The 23,288-nt window shown below is 43.3% G+C and overlaps 1 protein-coding gene across 1 annotated transcript in view; it reads right to left on the reverse strand.

Moving 5' to 3' along the window:
• Positions 1 to 23,288, reverse strand: part of LOC111158709 (protein phosphatase 1 regulatory inhibitor subunit 14C) — an 82,641-nt gene that overhangs the window by 7,443 nt on the left and 51,910 nt on the right. Inside the window, exons 2-3 of the mRNA XM_022520925.1 lie at positions 18,237 to 18,320; positions 16,833 to 16,865 (exon numbers count right to left, since the gene is read on the reverse strand). Coding sequence (XP_022376633.1) covers positions 16,833 to 16,865; positions 18,237 to 18,320 — 117 coding nt within the window. The remainder of the gene's footprint in view (positions 1 to 16,832; positions 16,866 to 18,236; positions 18,321 to 23,288) is intronic.

Here is a 23,288-nt window from a genome sequence, read left to right on the forward strand (position 1 = left end):
AGGTTCATAACCTCGGTACAAACTGTACTGATGTCACCTCTCTCATTCCTGACATTGATAATTTGTCTCCTATCTTTATTTCCATTTGGACTAGAGGTTTATCAATTGTATTGCTCTTCTCAGAGAATGAGCTTGTTTCACTGATTTTCTTTATTCAATTTCTGTTTTATATTTCACGGATTTCTGCTTTCATCTTCATTATTTCCTTTCTTCACCTGACCCTGCTTTTAATTTGTTCTTCTCCTAGTTCCTTAGGTGTATTTTAAAGCCATTTATTTAAAACCTATTTCTAGTGTTATATATATATATTCTCTTCTAAGCACTGCTTTGGCTGCATCTCACAGATTTTGGTATAATGGGTTTTTACTTCGTTCATTTCAAAATCATTTCAAATTTTACATTTGATTCCTTCTTTGGCCCAGGAGTTATTTAGGAGTGTGTCATTTAGTTTCCAAATACTTGGGGATTTTCCAGACATCTTTCTGTTACCGATTTCTAACTTAATTCCATTATTCAAAGGACGCACTTTGTTTGACTTGAATCTTTTAGTATATGTGCTGCCGAAGCGAGCACTGACTTGAATCTTTTAAAATTTGACACTTGCTCTGTGGCCTATGTGCACTATGTCTGTCTTGGTTAATGTTCTGTGTGCATTTATAAAGAAACAGGCTAACTTCAAGCAGACCTTCTACCACTGTGTTCATTTGGCCTCCTGCCATGTGACTTGTATACACAGAGAACACACCAAAAGAAGGGATGAACAAAGTGGTTCCCCCAGATGCAATATTTCTATAAGAAAATGATTCCCTAACCACAAAGGTCATGATCTTTTGTGATACTCAAAAAGGACCTTTATGACTCTTTTTTGACCTTTTAATCCTCAGCTAAAAGGATAGGTTAGGATGGAGGCAAACTCCCTGGTGCATGTGGGTTCTGTATGAGGATCTGGCTCTGGTCATGCTCAGTCTAAAGAAAACAAAGGGGAATTCATATTTGCTGAAGGCCTTCTCTGTGTAGCCTACTTATACATACCACCGTATTTAATCTAATGTAGTTTTATCGTGTCCATTGTACAGATGAGAAAAATAGAAGTTCTAGTTCATTAAAAGTCCTTGTCCAAGGTCACAAAGCAAATATTTTGAATCCAGATCTCTTGAAGTAAGTTGAACTCCATAAATAGGTACCAAGCCCCCACCATGTGCCAGACTCCACCCTACTTGCTGGGATGTAGAGGAAGGAAGAGGCCCTGCCTCACAGGGGCTCCCAGGCCAGCAGGGAAGGAAGACAGAGAAATAGGTTCTGTCCACCTAAGACGCGGGCCACAGTGCAACGTGTGTATGTAAGAGCCCTGTGGGCAGGCGACAGCACACACCATCCCTGACCAGCCCAGGCCTGGGACTGTCCCTGCCTCTCCCACTCTGCCTCTCCCAGGGGATGACAGGCTAAAAGAAGGTCATAAATCTAGGAGACTTTGAAAGATGAGAAGTTCTGTATCTCAATACAAGGTATCTAGAATCTAGAACCAATGCCCTGGAGTGACAGCCTAGCTTCCTCTCTCTCCTCCTCCTCCTCTCACTTCCCCTCTCTCCTTACAGGTATCCCTTTTTTTAGTTGAATCTCTCTCTACTGGTCTGTAAGATCTGACCATTCTATTTTCCTAATGTTTGAAACAGTATTTTATAGCAAACTGCTGGAATTTTAAAGAGGCAAACAGACATTGCCCTGACCCATCATTTCAGAATGACTGGCATCTGTTTTGTTAGGCCACCTGAGAAGTTTTGTCCAAATGCTCTCCAAGATCCCAGGTCTGCAACCCACCCCCACCCCCAGCTACACTGTCTCTGTGGGCTGCTAAGGGCCAGGCTGTGCTCAGGGCCCCAAAAACTTGCCTCTTGTTAAACATCTCGTGGGGCGCCTGGGTAGCTCAGTCAGTTAAGTGTCTGCCTCCAGCTCAGGTTCTGATCTCAGGGTTCTGGCATCGAGTCCCCGGTCAGGCTCCCTGCTCAGCAGGCAGTCTGCTTCTCCCTCTCCCTCCACCCCTCCCCATGCTTGTGCTTGTGCTTCCTCTCTCTCTCTCAAATAAATAAAATCTTAAAACAACAACAACACCTTTCTAAATGACTCTGGGCCCCTACCCCCGACCTCAGTCCTGGGCACTACTTTCATATCTGAGCTGAGAACATTCTGCATTCCCATTTCACCCATTAACCTACCTGAGGACGACTCCTTCCCACAGTATGTACCTTTCTATTTTGTCTGGCATAGTGCCATGCTCTCACGAGCACTGAATTTCTGTCTGGGGTTTGGACACAACTCATACTTACTGGGCACGGTCTATGTGACAAGCAGTCTGGGCATTTTCATGTACTGTCTCATTCAATCCTTATAACAGTCTTATAGCATAGGCTCAGAGAGGTTTAGAGGTTCACCCAAGGTCACAGAGCTACTGAATGGTCAGACTAAGGTTCAAACCCTACATTTCTATAAGCCGTCAGAAACCTGGTCTCATCGCTGGGGAACGGATGGTACAATTCCCTCTCTCTGTATCATGATGCCCAGGGGGGACATATTTTTTAGTAAGCAACCAAGGTGAGTAATTTTAGTCTAATTACAAACCAAACTAAAATGACTTCAAGTGAGTGTGATAAACACAGTGATCCTTTAATGATTACACATGGGGAAGGGCTGACCAGAGATGTAAAGGACTGTTTCATAGGTAAGTTCTGGAAATCTGTCTCCAGAGCAAGAACCTTCCCTCCATTCTGCTCACAGCCTCTTCCCAACACATGAATATCTCAGAAGCCCTAAGTTGCTGCCTTCTAGACTCTAGCTAACTCATAAATTAGAAAAGAAGAAAAAAAGAAGGAGGAAAAGGATGGAGCAAAAAGGAGAGAATGAGAGAAGGGAAAAAGGAAGAGGAGAGGGAATCTGGAGTGTTGACCTTTCTTCTGCCCACTGAAACCCAGGTTCTACCCAGCCAGCTGACTCCTCGGGGCTCCCCACAGCCATGTGCCCCTGCCAAGCTCTCTTCATCTGACCCTGCTAAGACAACTTTCTCTCTCTCCCTCTTCCATCCATCCATCTTTCCTCCCTTCCATCCTTCCTTCCTTCCTTCTTCCCGCTCTTTCTTTCTTTCTTTTTCTTTCTCAGAGCTTGCCCCCTCTCCTCTACATTCTCTTTGTAAGTCTCTGACTTCCACCCTTCACTCTTCTTCTTTGGCCACTTACTTCTGCCCCCTGATCTGCTGATGGAATGTGGGCATTCTCCAAAGCCTGGTTCCCAGCCTTCTCAAGGCACTGTCTCTCAGTCAGCCAATTTCCTCATACTCTCAGGCCTCCTCTCTGTCTTCCCCCTTGAGATCCAGGCCTGCATTTCCTGTGGCTCCCAGAGGTCTCCACAGGGAAGTTCCATGGGCACACCAGTCTCAAAATGACCAAAAGCAAACTCACTGTTACCTATCCTTTCTTCTAACTGTCCCTCACCCTGAGGAATTCACAGTTTTTATTATTGGGTCCTGAACAAACCATCATAAAGATCTCATTTACCTCCCAATTAATCTATAAGTTTAATGCAGTTCCAATCAAAATATAAATATTTAAGAATAGTCAAGATATTTTTTAATTTTTTTATTAACATATAATGTATTGTTTGCTTCAGGGGTACAGGTCTGTGAATCATCAGTCACACATTTCACAGCACTCACCATAGCACATACCCTCCCTGATGTCCATCACCCAGCCACCCTATCCCTACCCCCATCCCCCAGCAACCCTCAGTTTGTTTCCTGAGATTAAGAGTCTCTTATGGTTTGTCTCCCTCCCTGGTCCCATCTTGTTTCATTTCCCCCCCCTTCCCCCCACCCCACCCTGCCTTTCAAATTCCTCATATCAGAGAAATCATATGATAATTGTCTGTCTCTGACTGACTTACTTCGCTTAACATAATAGCCTCTAGTTCCATCCACATTGTTGCAAATGGCAAGGTTTGGGGGGGGGGGGGTTGATGGCTGCATAATATTCCATCATATGTATATTGAATAAGAAAATCCTGGCCCTTGCTAAGAACTGATTATAAAGCCCTGGCAAGGGGCACCTGGGTAGCTCAGTCGGTTAAGCATCCACTCAGGTTGTGATTTCAGGGTCCTGGGATCGAGCCCCAGCGTTGGGTTCCCTGCTTAGTAGGGAGTCTGCTTCTCCCTCTGACCCTCCACCGTCTGCCCCCACTCATACTCTTCCTCTCTCTCTCTCTCTCTAAAATAAATGAATAAAATCTTTGAAACAAAATAAAATAAAACAAAATAAATCCCCGATAATTGTGATAGTGTGCAGTGATAGACAAACAGCAAGTTCTGCATATCAGGAAAATGTGATATACAACCCAAGATGGTTACCTGTCAGTGGGAGTAAGGGCATAAGGATGGACTGATTGCGTAATAAGTGGTACTAGAACAACACAGCTAAGGTAAAGTTAGATCTCTATTTCACACCATACACAAAAGTAAGTTCAAGATGGTTTAAATATTTGAGTGTGAAAAATAAAAGTGAAACGTTTTAGCAAAAAATATAAGATGATTATCTTTTTTTTTTTTTTTTAAGAGAGAGAGTTCAAGCTCTGGGGGGAGGGGCAGATGGAGAGGGAGAGAGAGAATCTTAAGCAGGCTCCATGCCCAACACAGAGCCCAACCCTGAGATCATGACCTGAGCCGAAATCAAGAGTCACTCACTCAACTGACTGAGCCAATCAGGTACCCAAAGGAGACTGTCCTTAAGACACCAGAGTAGTAAACTCTTTCTTAGGCGCACATCTTTTAAAAGCATAAGCCATAAAGGATGTCATGGATAAATCTGATTTCAATTAAAATGTAAAACTTCTATACACAAAAGACAACACAAGCAAAATAAGCTTTACAGTTTGTGAAACATATTTGCAACCTACACAGAGATCAAAGGATTGTCATCCACAAAATATAAACAACTCTTAAAAATCAATAAGAAAAACACAAACAACTTGAAAGCAGACAAAGGATTTGAAATGGAAATCCCCAAAAAGGAAACATAAACAAACAATAAGCACATGAAGAAAAAAATGTGTTCAATCTTACTAGCGAGCAGTCAGGAAAAGGTGTGCTAAAACAACGAGATCTCCTCAGATTGGCAAAAAGTTTTACCGTTTGGCAATACCAGGTATGGGGTTGACGAGGTTAAGGAGAATTCTTAAATTCTGCGGGTGGGCACGCAAGCCGGGGCCAATTTTTAAGAGCAACTCCATTTCTTGGTATATTCCTTGGAGACTCTTTGTATGCGAGTCAACAGATCAGGAGTTTTTATCACATCATTATTCATAATAATAAAAAACCGGACACAGCGTAAATGAGTGTCAGCAGAAGAAGGGATAAGTACATTAATACATCGGAATGCCACACAGAAGTGAAAATGAATGAACCAGAGCCTCCTACATCAGCAGGAGCAAATCTCAGAAATCTAATATTGGGCAAAATAAGCGAGCTGAAGAAAATTTGCAAAACATTACTTACATAGTTCTGCAGCATGCAAGATAATCCACATGCCTTTCTGTCACTCCCGCTTCGTTGCCAGAGCCCCATTCCCGTCTGCCTAGCATGGTGTGTAATATACAAGAGTTCCTGGGCAAAGGTTTGCAAAGTAAAGGAATACATGCGTGGACTCATTAAATCACACAACAGTGGCAGTGAGGGGAAGGAGCAGAGAGGGGAGACACTAGCAGCCCTGTGCACTAATTCTGCGTGTGTGTGCATGCATCGGCATGTGTGTGTGTCGGGGGGGGGTTGTACAAAGTATCTATTGGCCCCCACTACTATGGAGGAAGGTTCTAAAGGTTCTCCTTTAAGCACTGGAAAACTAACCAACATGGGGGAGTTAGGCAAGAGGAGAAGCATCCGGGGAAGCGTGCAGCCCAGGAAGCGTGTGTGCACACATGGGTTCACAAGCGCATGCACACACGCCCAGAGAGCTTAAAGAAACAATAGAAAGAAAAGAAACAGTTCCAGTGACCTCGTAAACCTGACTACATAACACGCAGTCCCCTGACTGATGAGAGACTTCGCAGAGCCAAAGCATGTTTGTGAAGGGATCTGGCAGCAGCCGTGAAAACAGACGGTCCTTCCTCGCTCTGGAGTTTCTGCCGGGTGGCACTGTCATGGGGCACAGCGTCCCAATGCCACGTTCTGCTCTGAGCTCTCATCCCTGCATCCCTCCTGCGCCCCGTGGCTTTCAGCTTCCACCCCCTCTCGCCTGCCCCGGCCAGGACCAGAGGCAGCAGATGGACACTCAGTCTGTAATTATCAACGTGGCCAGGCGTCTGGGACCTTTCCCTTGTCACTCACAGTGATTCACGTTACATTCATTGATGTTCTGCGCTGCTGTAACAATGATGGGTCCAACGGAAAGTAGGAAAAGGAGAAACCACAGTATCTTTGCAGATCACTGCTTTGTGCATAATTAAACCGACTTCTGTCATAATTTCAGCATTTAGAGTCATTTAAAAAGACAAATGGATATTATGTGGCAGCCCTTGAATTATGTCTTTCCCCACAAAAGGACTTTTTGAAAAATATGCTTAAAACTGTTGCTTGGTGCATACTGTCACTGATCACAAGAGTTGTGCAGATCAAGTGAGCTCCCATAAAAGGCGCCCAGCAGAACTCTGAAGGCTCAACCCGCTTTTCCAAAAAATATCATCCACCCCTGATACAGAGTGCAGGATGGAGTGGAGAGAGAGAGAGCAGGTGAAGATTCTGAAGGCTGGGATCCGCGTGGCTCAGTGACTCCCCCTTGTACTGTCCCCTCTTTGTCACCCCAATCAATGCACCAGTCACTTCCTTAAAAGGCATATTCACGGGGACCATCTGCTTAGTCTCACTGCCCAACGACAGCAAACCCAAGTCAACCGACCCAACTTTCACAGATCAACCTGACAGTTCCCAAAAGCCTGACATGCATCAGAAGACATGCGCATCAGGCAAAGCATGATCAGGGGGAGGAAAAGAAGAATTTCCAAATCCACTGAAGTTTAAATAGGTGAGGGTGATGGAAAGGCAGTACTCCCTCTTTTAAAAGTGATGGCAACAACTGAGAACTATTCCAAATGGCAAAACGTCCCTGCCCGAAGAACCAACCAGGCATTTAGAAAAATCACACTGTAAGTTTTTATCAGCTTGCGTATGCAGGTCGCATGTAGGCAGGCTGTGAGTCAGCACTGACAAACAGCTTTGGGGGGTTCCCCAGCCCTGTGTCCTCCCACCCAGCCAGGATTTGCTCCCTGCCATCTGAGGCATTTCAGCACAAGTGCCAGCATCACTCGCAGGTGAATATTTAACTGTCCCCCTCTTTTTAGAGGGGTGGGGAGAGTGTTGTTTATCCTTAGAGAGGTTCGTCTGCTCACCGTGCACAGCAGAACGGTCCCATTTTCATGATCTGAAAAGAGGTTTATGAAATCTGTTACGGGGAAGAGTTTGTGCCTGCTCTCATTATAACCCCTGCTGCCCACGGAAATTCCGGAAGGTCATAAGTGCATCCTGGTTGTTTCCTTCTTTCCTTCTTCAAACTTAAAGCCACTTGACACGGTGCTGTCCATTTATGTTCTTGACTATCTGCCTTTAGAGATTAATTTGGTGCTGGTGAAAGCGGTCCCATTAATCTATTTTAGAGACTCGGGCCACTGCTCTTGGACTAATTGTTTTGTACCCGGAGTCTAACCTTCATTTGTATGTGGCACGACAGTTCACCTGCCCCCCACCCCCACTCAGCCTCTCCGGCATTCAATTCTTCCTTCACTTACTAATGACTGGCTTCTCAGAACTAGGACACCTGCTATTTGGACAATGTAAAATAAAACCCACATCAACAATCCCACCGCAATAAACCATCAGTGGAGTAAATCCAGCAAAATTTTAATCTCTAACTTTATAATCACTAAGAAAAACTGAAGTAATTTTATCAAGGGCCCCATTATCAATGAGAGAGAATATTACACCTAAATCTTGTTAAAATGACATCTTACTGAATTTACAAGCGGTGAGATTTGTTTCTGATTATGACTCCCTTTTCTAACGATCTAGAAATCCAAAAGTCATGTGTCAAATTGTCTTTAATTGGTGTTCTTTCTTCTGTCTAAATTAAGTCCAAACCCAGGAAGAGAATGTGGAGCTGTTTATAATTTGGGTTGATCAGCTTCGAAAACATGTTCATTCTGAATTTAATGAAAGAGGAAAAGGCCATAAAATCACCAACAATCATTCAAAAATGCCAGCCACTTAAAGACCCACTATCCTTGAAAGCCTGTACCGCTTCCATCATGTGTTTTTAAAAAATAACCATCGTTAATTACTGGGGGGAGCGGGTTGGGTTCCCTGGGTGGCTCAGTTGGTTAAGCAACTGCCTTCAGCTCAGGTCATGATCCTGGAGTCCTGGGATCGAGTCCTGCATCAGGCTCTCTGCTCAGAAGGGAGTCTGCTTCCCCCTCTAACCTTCCCCTTCTCATGCTCTCTCTCTCACTCTCTCATTCTCTTTCTTTCAAATAAATAGAAAAAATCTTTAAAAATAATTATAATAATTACTGGGGGGGGGCATCTAAAGCCAGACCTATATGGCTCATCCTATAACAGCATCTACCTCTTCTTTCCTTATGTCACAATTATCGTCTTCATCATCATTATCACTCATCTCATGGCCATCCCGCTTCTAAGAGTGGTAAAGAATTTCACCTTGCCCCAAAAGAGGTCATCTTTGCCCTCAGTTTCTGGGAGGTGAGCTCTAAGCTCTGGACTGTCTTGCCTGATAAAAGTATCTTTGTTTACCCCAGGGCCCTTGACCCACACTAGAGAGTATTGGGGGAGGAGCTTTGGGTGATGTGATATCAGCTCAGTATACCAAGGGACTGGTGACTGAAGTCAAGCTCATGGGCAGTCTACGTAACCAAGTCCCAGTAAAAACTCTGGGTGTCAAGGCCCTGGTGAGCTTTTTCCCTGGTTGGCAAGAGTCTGTACACGGTGTTGCATGTCATAGCTAAGAGAATCAGTGCTGCCCAGGACGCCACCGAGAGAAGACAGCTGGAGGCCCCGTGTTTGGAACTTTCCTGGACTCTGTCCCATGTACCCTTCCCTTGGCTGATTTCCATCTGTAGCCTTTGACTGTAATGGAATAAAATGATGCATATAGAAGCGCACAGTGAGTGCCGTGGGTCCTTCTAGCACATTGTCAAATATGAACATGGTCTTGGTGACCTCTACGCTTACAATAGGTGCTGGAAATGAGGATGGGCTTGTGGACTGTTCCCTAACTCTGCAAAACATGCTGAATAAAGATGGAAAGAGACATGTGGAGTTTTGCTCCATGACTGCATGTCCTCGGCAAGCTTACTTAACCCTTCCAGGTTGATTTCCTAAAGGAAGACAACCTGAACCAGGTTTACAAATATTCCAAAGGGGTGCTGGTGCTGACCTAGTAAGAGTTCAGAGAAAGGCAGTGAGAGGTAGACAGAGCACAGATGTGGACTCAAATATGGGTCCAAGTGCGAGCTTCAGCACCTCCTGGCTCCTTCTCCCTGGGCAGAGGATGCCTGGTGCCTAACGAGCCCTCAGGAATGTATGTGAGCGACGGGCATATGGCGACCAAAATCCTTTTGGCTACTTGGTAAAGCTACTCCTGTTTCTGGTTAATAAATCCTAGTCCTTTATTACTAACCACCCTAATTACACTAAAACATAACAAGGCTTTCCTAGCCAATGGCTACAACCTCTAGAATGTCATAGTCATTGATTTCAGGCTTTCTTTGGAAGCTCCCAATATCCTCACTCTTCAGAAAGATTGTTCTAAAGCTGACAGCTTCCAATGGGTGTATTTCAACTCATTAATCCAGCATTCAAGCTCTCTTCCTCATCCCAGCCCCAAACTGCAGTCTTTCTTGAGGAAACCCCATGAGAGCTGAGAAGAAAGAAGGTTTCTCTGCATGGAGTCACTCTGACCCATTTATAATGGAGTGAAATGGCTATTTCCTTGTCTTTCTCTAGCAAGTGCAGAGCCACTCAAAGCACATTCCAGTAGGCAGTTTGGTAACTAACTTGGAAAATGATGGGATAAGCTGACATCCTGGCATTTCTAGCCTTTTATTCCTATTTTAATATCCTTTGAACACTTAATTCTCACCATAGTTAACTGTGAACTTAGGAGAGACTGTTTTCTCAATGGATGCTCAGGTTCACTGCGTTATCTAAGTCCCTAGATTCATTATAGGCACACAGATGTTCAATAAACATCTGCTGAGCAAATGAGTAGAGAGAAGATAGCAAAATGCCAAGCCATGTCTCCTCCAGTCACACACACAAACTTCCTATGTTAGAAATACCCAGTTTCTCTCTTGTGTCCACCACAATGAGCTCAGAACAGGAGCTCTGAGCACTACCATGAATTCCACGTATACATAGCTGAACGATATTTTGCAGGACAGCTTAAAATGCTAAATGGAGCAAGACCAATGTGAGCGGGGTGAGTAACAATGGGCCCCACAAAAGTCGGTCAGAAAAGTGAGATGCAGTCACCAAGATGCCATGGTGAAAGAGGGAGATCCTACCTTCCCACCATCAACATGGAAAGAACAACAATGCACGCCTGCCTTTTCAAAACCACTGGTCAATTTCTACTGCAAATCACGATCAGACATCCATTTCCTGCACCATCATGTGTCTGTGACATTTCCGTGACCTGACAGATTACTAGGACCCAGATATGCCTCTCACCACCTACTCATAGGTAGTCATCCTGTGTAAAAGCCTGATGCGTATCAACCTACAGGCTCTGATTGCTAAATGCACAGAAAAAAAAAATATGATGTTTATCAGAGAACAATGGCACAGCCATCGTCAACCATAAAAAGAGATTCCTACGAGTCCACTGACTGGACTGACAACTCCTGTAACAGATGGTAAGACGGATGCCCTCGAGCCCAAATTAAAAGCATTTTCTGTCCACCAGAGCAGTAAGAGGAAATGCTCCTGTGTGATCCTAAGATTTGAAAACCATGCAAAGTAAGAATGAGAAATAGGACAAGAAGCTCTTCCCCAGCCTGGCTAGCTGGCCCCAACAGCCCATCTCAGATTTCTCTAATGTTCACCAGGCTGTCACTACTGATCATTCAAATCCAAATATCAACCAAAATTAAATGACTCCTTTTCCTCTTGCATTATATAAAAACATTATTTTTCTACATTTAAATCAGCTCTGTTTTAATATCAGCTACATCAGAAATGTCATTTACTCAGGGGGAAAAAAATTAAAACACCATTCTTACTAATCAACCACAAATACATTAGTGTGGTGACAATTACATCGCTGTGTCTTGAAAGGCCAAGTCAGAAAAGATTTGCACATTGAGAGTCCACAGCTAAGAATATGAATCAAAATGAGAACATACAAGTTCTTTTTTGATTAACCAGCGCCCTCCCTAAAATGAAACCATGGACCCAAAACACATGACACACCAAAAACAATATCACTTCTGTGAAATTAGCAAGTTCTTTAAAGCACATTCTTTAAGCTGAATAATTCAAGATGTCATTATTGGAGAACTGGGGCATTTTGCATATTTAATATGTAATGGAGAAATATTACCTTATGTAGAACAAGATTTGACTAACACATGTCAAGCTCTATGCTGGGTGCTTTTGTACATATCCTGACTTCTCCAACTATTAAGTGTATCAGTTCAGGCAAATGACATAGCCCTTCTATGTCTCAAATTCCTGATAACAATGGTGTCAACCTCACAGTTTTGTTGTGGAGAAGAAATAAGTTAATACATGTAATGTACTTAGATCAGTTCCTGACATGTGCTTAGTAATTATTGAGCTATTATTATTATTATTATTGCTATCTCTAAAATTATCAGTGCAAATACTGGTTACGAAAACCCAGAGAGGTGGTTATTACCTCCATTTTACAGGGGAGGAAATGGAGGCTCAGAGGGTTTGAGAAAATGCTGAAAGTCACACATACGTAGAGCTGTTGCTCACATAAAACTCTTGTCTTAGAGGGCGCCTGGGTGCTCAGATGGTTGAGCATCTGATTCTTGATTTTGACTCATGTCATGATCTCAGGGTCCTGGGATGGAGCCCTGGGTGGGGTTCCACTCTCAGCAGGGAGTCTGCTTAAAGATACTTCTCCCTCTCCCCCTTTCCCACTTGCACGCTCACTCTCTCTCTCTCAATCTCTCTTTAATTTTAAAGAGTGTTGAGAGTCACACTTTAAAATTTAAAATTTTAAAATCTCTCTTAAAATTAAAAAAAAAAATTTTTAAAAAGACTCTTGTCTTAAAGTCCAGTCTTCCCACCACCCACCCCACCTCAGCAAAGAGACTATAAATAAATGTCCCCGAGAGATGTTTTCCTTACATTGGTTAATGTAAGAGAGAAGTTTTCCTTATATTGGTTAACTTCAAAGTGACATAAAATTGTATGCAAATTCCTTTGATCAAAAAAAAATAGCACCTTCAGAATGGACTACTTTGAAAAGAACATTGTTAATTGGTAGGCACTTCGTTGAGATAGGACAAAGTCCTTTGATGTCCTAAATGTCTTTCCAAGTCAAGTAGCTCAGGGAGCGAAGCAGGGGGAAGGAATGAGCACAATATCAGGTGTCTGAAACTCAGGGTCGAGTCTTCCCTTTGCTCACTGCTGTGAGGTCAGAGACAAAATAATTTAACTTTCTTCTTCAGGTCATGATTGTGAGGATTAAATAAGATAATGTTTGTTACTGCAATGTGAACTCTAGAGCTTTGGGAAAACAATAAGGTATAATTTTTATCATCATAACCCAACTGCCAACCTTTTCTGAAATGACCCCTTTAATGGATGAATGAACTTCACTGAAATTCCTTAGCATTTGTCACCATTTCTATTTCTAGAAACCATGAGCTAAAGGACACAGAGAAGTTCACATGTAAATGCTTTTTCTTCTTTCTTCCTTTGGAACTCCAAAGAGAATTCAAATATTACATCTTTCATCTCTTAAACCTCATCATAAAAACCAGATGAGGAATACTTTTGTTCTGGGGGAAGCAAGACTCATCATTTTCATTTAACTGCCTGGCTGTTAACAAGTGTGAATATTTTGCTTTCTAGATACTGCACAACTGGAAGAGAATAGGTCTCATGAAAGTCCAACCTTTCTTACCTAAATACCAGAACATGAACTGTCCCACTAGAAGGAGAAGTGAAGAAGGGAATGATTAACTGAGTAAATGGCACATCTACACCGAGTCTGGACCTACTCTCAACAGCAACCCTCCCACCCCCACATCACACGTGATCAGTGACACAATCTAGCACCTTTCTTGACTATTCTACTATTCTTGTTTAACCTTTCACAACAATTTAATATAACTCTCCAAATATCTAATTAATTTCCTTTTTCAAGATTTAATATATTTATTTGAGAAAGAGAAGGAAAGCACAGAGAGAGCGAGAGGGAGAAGCAGACTCCCCACCTAGCAGAGAGCCCAACGGGGAGCTCAACCCCAGCACCCTGAGATCATGACCTAAAGGCAGACACTTTAACCAAATGAGACAACCAGGTGCCCCTAATTAATTTAACTCTTCCATTAATTCCCCAGGTAACTATAAACAAAGAAGTTCTTTTCCCAAAAAAGCTGATGGTGAGGTCTCTTGCCTCCATTCTTGTCCTTGTTTCCAGAAAGCCTCTAATCCAACTATCAACTCCTCAAGGAATTTATATGGTCCAACTCTTAAAAAAAAAAACAACAAAACCTGAATCTTTTCGGTAAAAAGGTGTTCAAATAGTGACATTTTGAGTTGAGTTGGGACCACTTCTTCTGCACATGCACCACCACCACCACCATCACCAAAAAAAAGTTGGTTTGTAACCTAATCACTCCATGGTGAGACCTACCAGTAGACAAGCTGTGCTCATGCTACATGGATTTAATCAGTTTACTGGGTCCTAACACTCATAGACACGCTGTCAAAAATAGGCAAGGACAGATGAAAACAGAAAGAAAAAAAGTGAGATTCAGAGAAAACAGAGACCACACAGGGAGCAGAAAAATCTTAAAAACAAAAATAAAGAAATCAAACATTTGTTAATATCCTCAAAGAGAAAAAAATTATAAAATGTGTCCGTGAAACACTAAGAAATAGTAAAACAAAATAGTAAACGGAGAGCAAGAAAGTGCTCTTAAATATTAAAAATAACACAGCTGAAATTTTAAAATATCAGTAAAAAGACTAGATAGTAAAGTCAGAAATCTTTCAGAAAGTAGAATAAAAAATCAAGGCGATGGACAATGAAAGGAAAAAGATAAGAAATTAGAGGCTCCATCCAAAAGACGTAACATCTAAATAAAAGGAGAGCCAGTATTATAGAATACTGAGGAAGAAATTGGTAATAAATAAATAAATAAATAAATAAATAAATAAATTTTGAAGAATTGAAATACATATAACTACAGACTAAAAGAGTTTGCAAAGTACCCAGCACATGAATAAAAAAGGACCCATACTGAGGCATATCACCGTAAAATTTCAAAGTGTGGATAATCCTAAATGTAATTCAGGGGGGAAAATAGGTCACATATATAATAGTCTGAGAATGGAAGTGGCATCAGACTTTTAATATGAGAAATGATTAAAAAATAGGATAATGCCTTAAAATTGAGCTTTAATAATAAATTTTATCCCAGAATTCTATACCATCCAAGCGATTAATCAAGATACATTTTTATACATGCAAGGACTCAAAACATTTACCTTCTATGCATCTTTTCCCCAAAACCTACTGGAGGATGTACTCCCACAAAAATGAGGAAGACTGGGATTTAAGAAACAAAGCATCAAACAGGACAACAGTGAACAGAAATCTTATTACAGTAGCTACTCAGTAGACCCAGAGAATAACTTCTCCACATTGTTGCATAGGGGCACCACGAGGAAAGCCTGGGGTGGGAGCATAGTAATGACAGGTTTGAGTATACAGAAAAGAATCTACCTGTTTGACAAAGATATAGGAGAGTTCATTAAAAAATAGCAATAGGTACTAGACAAAAATAAAAGACAAGATAGCATGAACTCCAGAAAAAACAAAGAGCTATACAAAAAAGGAGCAATGGTTATATGTTACTATTTGGCTTAGCAGTGAAAAATATCTGTTTAAATTAAAATACTATAAACCTTGACCACTGATTCAACAAAATACTGGCCAATAACTTTATATGGAGGGGATGGAGGGGAATGAATTACAGGGAAAGTGAGAGAGCTATCATATTTCCCCTTAGGTGAATAAATGAAAAAAAAAATAGCAGTTGCATATTTAGGAATACAAGAGTAAATAGTAGGAAAACAGCCAAAAGTGTTGATGTATAAATCTATTTGAATATAATATATAGATATAAAATATATATCTTTAGGAAGAGGGACTGAAGAATGGGACAGGCAATGGTATATTTCCTTTATAAGTGTAGTTGTATATTTGGCTTTCAAAACTTTGACTATATGCTACATTGATTTAAAAATATACTTAATATCTTTACAATTTTAAAATTAGAATTAAAAATCTCTACGATGGCAAGATGAAATCAGCATAAAGGAACAGTGGAGACTGTAAGCATAAAGCTCAAGTAAGTAACTGGCCTCAAGCCAAACAATCACAAAACACCGTATTCATTTAAATCTTATACACTCTTGTGGAAGTATGCTTTCCTCTCACTTTGTAATTACATCACTTCAAAAATCAGAAGTCCCACTACCACTGTTGCAAAAAACATCGGATGGATATTCTTTTTTTTTTTTAAATATCCTTTTTATTTTTTTTAATTTTTTTTTAATTTTATTTATTTATTTGACAGACAGAGATCACAAGCAGGCAGAGAGGCAGTCAGAGAGACAGGAGGAAGCAGGCTCCCTGCTGAGCAGAGAGCCCGATGCGGGACTCGATCCCAGGACTCCGAGATCATGACCTGAGCCGAAGGCAGCGGCTTAACCCACTGAGCCACCCAGGCGCCCCTCGGATGGATATTCTAATTTCTCTGATTTATCACAGGAACAAATGAAAAAGACTTCCTTTATCAATCTTTTCATGATCGATCAAATCCTTAATTTCTCCACCATGCTTTCACTCTTTGGAGTATACCTTAAATGCCTTGGTCTAACCAAACTAAACCCACTGTTTTTTATACTAATATTTATCCACCTGATGGTAAATACGCAAACACAGCATAAAACTTCTTCCAATAAAGGCAATTCTTCTGAATGACAGACTTCACTTAACAGTTCTTAAAAATGCATATCTATATAATAAAAGAATGCATTCTCCAGTTACAGATCTAACACTTTACTAACATTTTCCTAAAACACTAACAATTCACTAAAATGATTCCAAACCCTCTCATAATTACCTTTGAATTTGGCTTTTGGGGATAACTGGGTGATGGGCATTAGGGAGGGCACTTGATGTAATGGGTGTTATGCACAACTGATGCATCACTAAATTCTACCCCTGAAACTAATAATAGAGTATATGTTAATGAAATCAGATATAAATAAAGAATTTTTTAAAAAGACAAGCAACACACCCAATTCCATTAGTTTTAAATCTTCCTGAACCAGATATGCCTGGGCATACATTTAAGGAAGTTAATACTAGTCAAGCATGCACTTGACCTACGGGTAAGAATAATTCCTTAGTATACACATAACCAAACCATGTACTGTTGTTTGGTTTTAAAAATACGCAAACTGGTTTAATAAAAACAAATTCAAACACAGCATTTAGGAAAAGCGATTTGTTTACCTCTGTTGGTTTGTAGCAGTCTACAAGAGCTTCCTAGAATAAAATACACAGAAGGTAAGTTTGATTATTTTAAAATCCATTATCATTTTAAAAGTGAAATGAAACATTATTTTCTCTTCATGGTGTTCTTCTATACATGGTAAATCCAGATTTTCTATCGACCATCTACAAACACACTTTATCTCAGCACCCATCGGGTCGTCTTGAAGATATCGAAAGTTGTACATTCCTATGCACGAATGCTTTGCACTCTTCAGAACACACACATGCCTTTCCTTTGGGCTACCAAATGGTTAATAGTAAACCGTATATGCTTAAGTCAAGACAGCCTGTGGGAAACGGTAATGATTAGCCCGGACATGGAAAGCCAGGGGTCTGGCTGTGATTCCTCCACAAACTGCCATGTCACACCCCTCCAGGCCTCAGTGTCCTCGCCTGGAAACCAAAGAGGGTGGCCTGAGTAGCTAGAGCCCCTTTGAAGTTCTTAATTTTATAAAAAACCTTTTATAGGCCACTACATTTTCTGCAGAACCTGGTGCCTGCTTTACTGTTTCTAACTTTCGTGACTAGATGCTATCGCATCCGAAGTAAATTTACCAACAAGGAGTGATCACTAAGCTGACACTGTTCACCACACAAGGGACACTAGTAATTATTAACACACAGAACACATTAATACATTAGAATGTGTCCTTTCATTGCCTTTAGAGATCACTTGCCGTTGGTGATGACCAACGACTATTAGCAGTAATTATCAGTGAGCACTAAGAGCCATGACAGGGCAGAAGCTAATTGGTTTTAGAAACTCCCAAATGCAGATATTAAAATGATAGATCTGACCTCCTGTGGGAAGGGAAAGAAGTGTTGTTTTGCTCTGGACTGAGGAAACAGGAGACAGCTTCAACATCCGCTATTGTACTAGGAGGTTACCAGGCAAGTGTATTCTAACAATATTTCTTCTATTAGGTTGTAAACAATCTGCTCTAGAAACTGATTTCAAGGGTGATAGAATCCAAAACCGGGAGACCAAAGTCCTGGCTTGGGCGCCCCAGATCTGGCCTAGCATCTCTCCTCTCACATAACTGTGGAACATTACTTCCTGTCCTGGCAAACGGATTTCTGGAAGCAAGAACCAGCTCTTCCTCCAAGAAGATGTGGCTACGGAAGCTCATACCCAGTAGGCGGTTTGAGAACTGACCATAGTCAAGAACTGCTTTACCATCAGAGATGCTGTGCAGGGGAATGGATACTGAGCAACCCCCCTCTCTCCTCTCGGCCCACTGCCTGCTCGGGTCCTGGTGCTAACACCGCCCTAGGACAGGATCAGTGCACACCAGGTTCCCAAGATGCAAGCCGATTCAAGCACTCACAACAGGCAAGTTCTAGATTTTGAAAGCTGCTTACCCGTAACTTTAAAGCTCTCTCTTCTTCACTGTCAGCATCAAGAAGATCATCAATGTCAATTTCTACTTCTGGCATTTCTTCTTCCTGGTTCGGGGAGGCAAATGAGGAGGCATTCTATTTAGTGAGAAACTACATTGCACCAAACCAACTTAGTTGACTTAAAGAAATAACTAGATCATTGATGGGGCAGGGCGGGGGGGGGGCGGGGATCATCAATGGGGTGGGAGGAGAGACCAGATGGAAGAGGAGGGAAAGGAGGGGATGGGGAAAAAGTAGGAGAAAGAGAGAAAGTGGGGAGAAAGGAGAATCCAGAAGAAAAGGGAAGAAAAAGAGGGAGGGGGTAAGTGGAAGGAAGGAGGGGGAAAGGAAGGGGCAGGGGAGAGGGAGCAAAAAAGATTTAAGAGTCACAAAGCAGTAGAAAGTATTTCAAAGATGATAATTTCCTATGTTATGGTAGAAAGCTACAATTATGAGTAGAGGATGGGAGTCAGAAGATTACAGAAAGAACAGTGACACCTTCCCGGTAGGGGTCACCTCCTCCCCAGCTCCTCCCCGTCGCAGGGATGGGTCTGCAGAAGCTAGAGAGAGACCTCTATGAGGGACATCTGGGCTTAGTCGCTCAGTACGGGCTGTATCACTTGGTCCTCAGACACAAGGCTCACTTCCTGAGTATCTCCTTTCTAGATGCGTTCACTAATAGTGCTCAACCATTCTCTTTTTTCTATTCCAACAAACAAGAGGACCCAAGCATTTGGAGGAAAACAAGGAATATGATATACTGGTGTGAAATGATAAGAAATGTATATATTGGTCTCTACCCTGGTTCCTGGCACAGCGCTCCTAAAACCCTTATGAATGGGGGTGCCCACATTTGTTCTAACATTTAGTCTCTGACCCCAGTTCCTGAAACAGCTCCTAAATCCCTTAGGATTTCCTGGCTGGTAGGAACATCTTGAGTTTTAATGAGGTAACTCTTGGTGGGCTCCTGGATGGGGCCTGCTCACAAGGAAGACCAAACCATGATCGGAAGTTTGGAACTTTCCACCACACCCCTCACCCATCCTTCTAGAAAAGCGGGGGCTGGAAATTGAGGGAGGCACAAACGTAGCCTCTATCCAGGTTGAGGCTGCTGAGCAGATCCTAAGGCCGCACTCCATGGTCAGGATGCTGGGAAACCCCACACTGGATGTGCGTGCTGCTTCCGTCCATCCGTGGCTATCAGCCTCCCTGGCCGCCACCATGTCCCCTCCCCCGCAAGCTGGTGCTCTGTCACTCAGAGCTGCCCATGCCCCCCTCCTATTTTTGTGTGCATGTGAAATCCCATCTGAAAGGAGTCATTTAGAAAGCCACAAACAGAGGGGTGGTAGAGCTCTCAAGGGTCTACCTGACTTCCCACAGTGAAAGGACGTGTGGGGACTGAAACACCAACAGAGAAAATCACCAGTTTCTGAAACAGCCGGCAGCCCACAAACACAGACCACAGCTAGGGAGCCACAGTGTGGACAGAGCCCACAGGGAACCTCCCCAGGCTCATGAATGCTGAACCAATGGCCATCGGAGCGGAGCCCAGCGCACACTGGCTTACATTCTGGTAAATGTGGTTAGAGATTAATTCAGTTACATCCACAGCACAATGTGGCTTTAAAAACTACCATATAAGGCCAAAATACCCACAGCCAGTTTCAGCTGCTTCTACTCAAGAAAAGCAAAAGAGACAAACCCTCAAATTCCTATCTGACGATCCACACAGAACCCTCTTCTGTTTCTCCACTCCTCCCCCCAAAACAGTCATCTGCGTTTGGCATTAATTTTCGGTGAGGACGCGAAGTCTATATTTAAGTCAAGTTTCAACGTCCTCGTGCATGGGAGCAGGATACAGAACCTGCTTGAGGAATCACGGCTAGGGGAAGCTCAATGTCTGCTATTCGTAAAGGAAATGACAGAGTAAGTCAATAAGGCTCTCCTCAGAAGAGTATGGCAGTGGGTTTCCCTGCAAACATTACTCAGCTCTGATGCCCGGCCAAATTCGGCCAAATGGGCCTTTACTTGCTAGCAAAGCAGACTCCCACCCATGCAGGAGGCATCCGCCGTACTCTCATTAAGGAACGCACTCGACTCTCCCTCAGATACTACATTTGACCCATTTTCTCCAACCCGTGAGATCTGGGCTGTCCAATATGGCAACCACATATGGTATTTTCATTTAAATTTACTAAATGAAATCCAATTAAAAATTCCGTTCTGCAGTCTCATTAGCCACACTTCAGTGCCCAGTGGCCACACGTGGCCCGTGGCTCCTGCGCAGATGTGGAACCTTTCATTCCATTGGACGGGATTGCCCTAGAGTCCACTCACCACCTGGCCCAGATATTGGGAAGCAAAGCCTCCTTCCCTCTCAAAGGAGCTTGACAGGAGGTGAGAAAACGCCCCGTATCACAAGGTCAATACCATTACCAAGGGTATATGGCAGGGAAAACCTAGGTTTGGCTTTCCTGAAGCAGACTGTCTTCACTGAGTAATTACAACAATCATTGGGCATGGACACTTTCTACCAAACTAGGATGCTTCTGATTACTACCACCCTGTCTGTCAGTGGCTGGGAGGGGTCCGAGCTCCGTGTACACCCAGGGAGGGTAGAGTAGGGTTGTGTTCTGAAGGTCGGTGATGGCGAAACCAAAGCCCGGGACACAATGACATAGAGACATGGGCCATGGAAGTAAACATGGGAGAGTCCTGAGGAGCAAGGAATGATCTAGTATCAAGTAGAGAATCCTATGTATATTTGGAGGCGCCTGGGTGGCTCAGTGGGTGAAGCCTCTGCCTTCGGCTCAGGTCATGATCTCAGGGTCCTGGGATCGAGCCCGTCATCGGGCTCTCTGCTCAACAGGGAGCCTGCTTCCCCCTCTCTCTCTCTGTCTGCCTCTCTGCCTACTTGTGATCTCTCTCTGTCAAATAAATAAAATCTTTAAAAAAAAGAACCCTATGCATATTTGGTATTTAAAAATTTTAATGAGGAATGCAGAAATAGTCCACATTTCATGGAAATTCTCTTTGGCGCTATTCAATGTATAGAGCAGTGTCAGCAAATAAACAACTTTAGTGACAGATCACATCGTTGATGAGGGAGTAACCACAGCCACAGCTTACTCTGATGTTCTCGCGTTTAGCTGTGTTTGAGGATTTCTCCACATTAAAAATAAATCAGGGGTTATGGTAACACTAAGTGAAACCATTTCCTCAGGATCCCTGGGCTAAGTCACCAGACAACATATCCCCCTTTTAGTCAGAGGCCTTCCTGTTGGTACCACAGAACAAGCCCCTTGATCATCACCACCCATCTTCTTGTTCATACATCTGTTGGGAACCCGCTATACGGGAGACATTGTGGGCCAGGCCCTGTGAGATTCGGCCTGCGAGGGACCGTCTGTCAGTCAAAGCTCAAAACAAAATAACATACGATGGCACCCAAGGAGAAAGACAAACCCCCAGTTCTTGAGTAATTCAAGAGAGGGAAACCTTCCTCCAAGGGCTGCCTGGGAGGGTTTCACCAAGGAGCATGTAAGCTGGCCTTGAGGAGTGGCAGGATTTGGAGAGGGTTGTGGGGGAGGGAGATTGTCCACAAGAGGCAAAATGTACACAGGAGGCAAAAATACAATGTGAGTTGTAAATATGGCATGTAGGAAGGTCCTTGGCCCAGGAGTCAGACATCGCTGTGTTGTCAATTTGAATGCCTAGGGCGAGCAGAGGGGTTACAGAAATGAGCACTAAGGCAGCTGGGGGCACTATAAGGAGTAGTGAGGAGCAGGGAAAACTGGAGTAAACATGCCCTGAAGAAAAACAGCAAAAAACACTCCATTCCTGCCAATTAGAGCCACCAGATTTTCTAACTTCTCAGAAGTTGAAATAAAACATTGCAATATTTTAAAAGTTGGCTAACAATCCCTTAAAATCCTGTAAAGGATAAACAAAATCCATCCCCCTGCAGGCTGCAGTTTTTCCTCATCCTGCAGAGACTGGCCCACAGAGGGCTCCGGAGCAAGGCTGGAAACTGCAAGAAGGGGAGCCTGCCCAGCTGCAGGGCCGCGGGCAAAAGGGAGGAGGAGAGGAGAAGAGGAGGCCTGCTGAGAAGCACACACTCATCCCAGAGTGAGTGAACGAACCGGGGCTTGAATGAGTTGCGGCAAGAACAAAAAGATCTTAAACCATGATTAACCGGGAGGGAAAACGGATGGCATTTGGAAGTGAGCTGGGTGGCAGGTGAGAGAGAAGGAAAGGGTAAGAGAAGATCCAGGTTTCAAGCCCCAGAGGTGTTGGGGGGAAATGCCATAATAAGGAGCACATCTGGGACCTGGAGTGCAGTTCACAACCAGCAAGCAGTTCAGAGGTAACCCATCTGCAATCCCTGCTCCCCACCCCCAGCTCCCAGCTCTGGAACAGATGTCAGAGATGCAGGACCCCCGTCCTCGCCACTGCAAAGGGACGTGCTGCAGGGCTGAGCAGCAGAGGCCCAGCCCCTAGCGGGCAGAGGCTGCGGCCTGGAGGTGGCCAACTCCGCTGGGAGTGCACAACAGGCCCCAGCATGAGGACACACTCAGGCCGCCCACGCAGGCTCCCGAAGCTTGGCCGGCCTGTGGGAAACACACACCCTTGCACACACACACACATTCTCACATACTCTCATGCATACATACACCCTCTCCCACGTGCATTACACACACACACATGTGCACTCACATGCATACACTTCATAGGCACACGTGTACACACTCATGCACATTCTCATATATGCATACACTCACAAGCACACTCACATACACCCACACCCAGTCTCATATGTACACTCTCATGTGCACACACCCTCACATGCACACACTCACATGCTCACACTCTCATGTGCACACACTCATATACACACACTCACATGCAGTCTCCCATGCGCACACACTCACATGCTCACACTCTCTCACATGCACACACTCATATACACACACTCACATGCACAGTCTCCCATGCGCACACACTCACATGCTCACACTCTCTCACATGCACACA

This window comes from Enhydra lutris, unplaced genomic scaffold, assembly GCF_002288905.1.
Source record: "Enhydra lutris kenyoni isolate GAN:26980312 unplaced genomic scaffold, ASM228890v2 scaffoldscaffold62, whole genome shotgun sequence".
In the NCBI taxonomy this organism is placed as follows: Eukaryota; Metazoa; Chordata; class Mammalia; order Carnivora; family Mustelidae; genus Enhydra; species Enhydra lutris.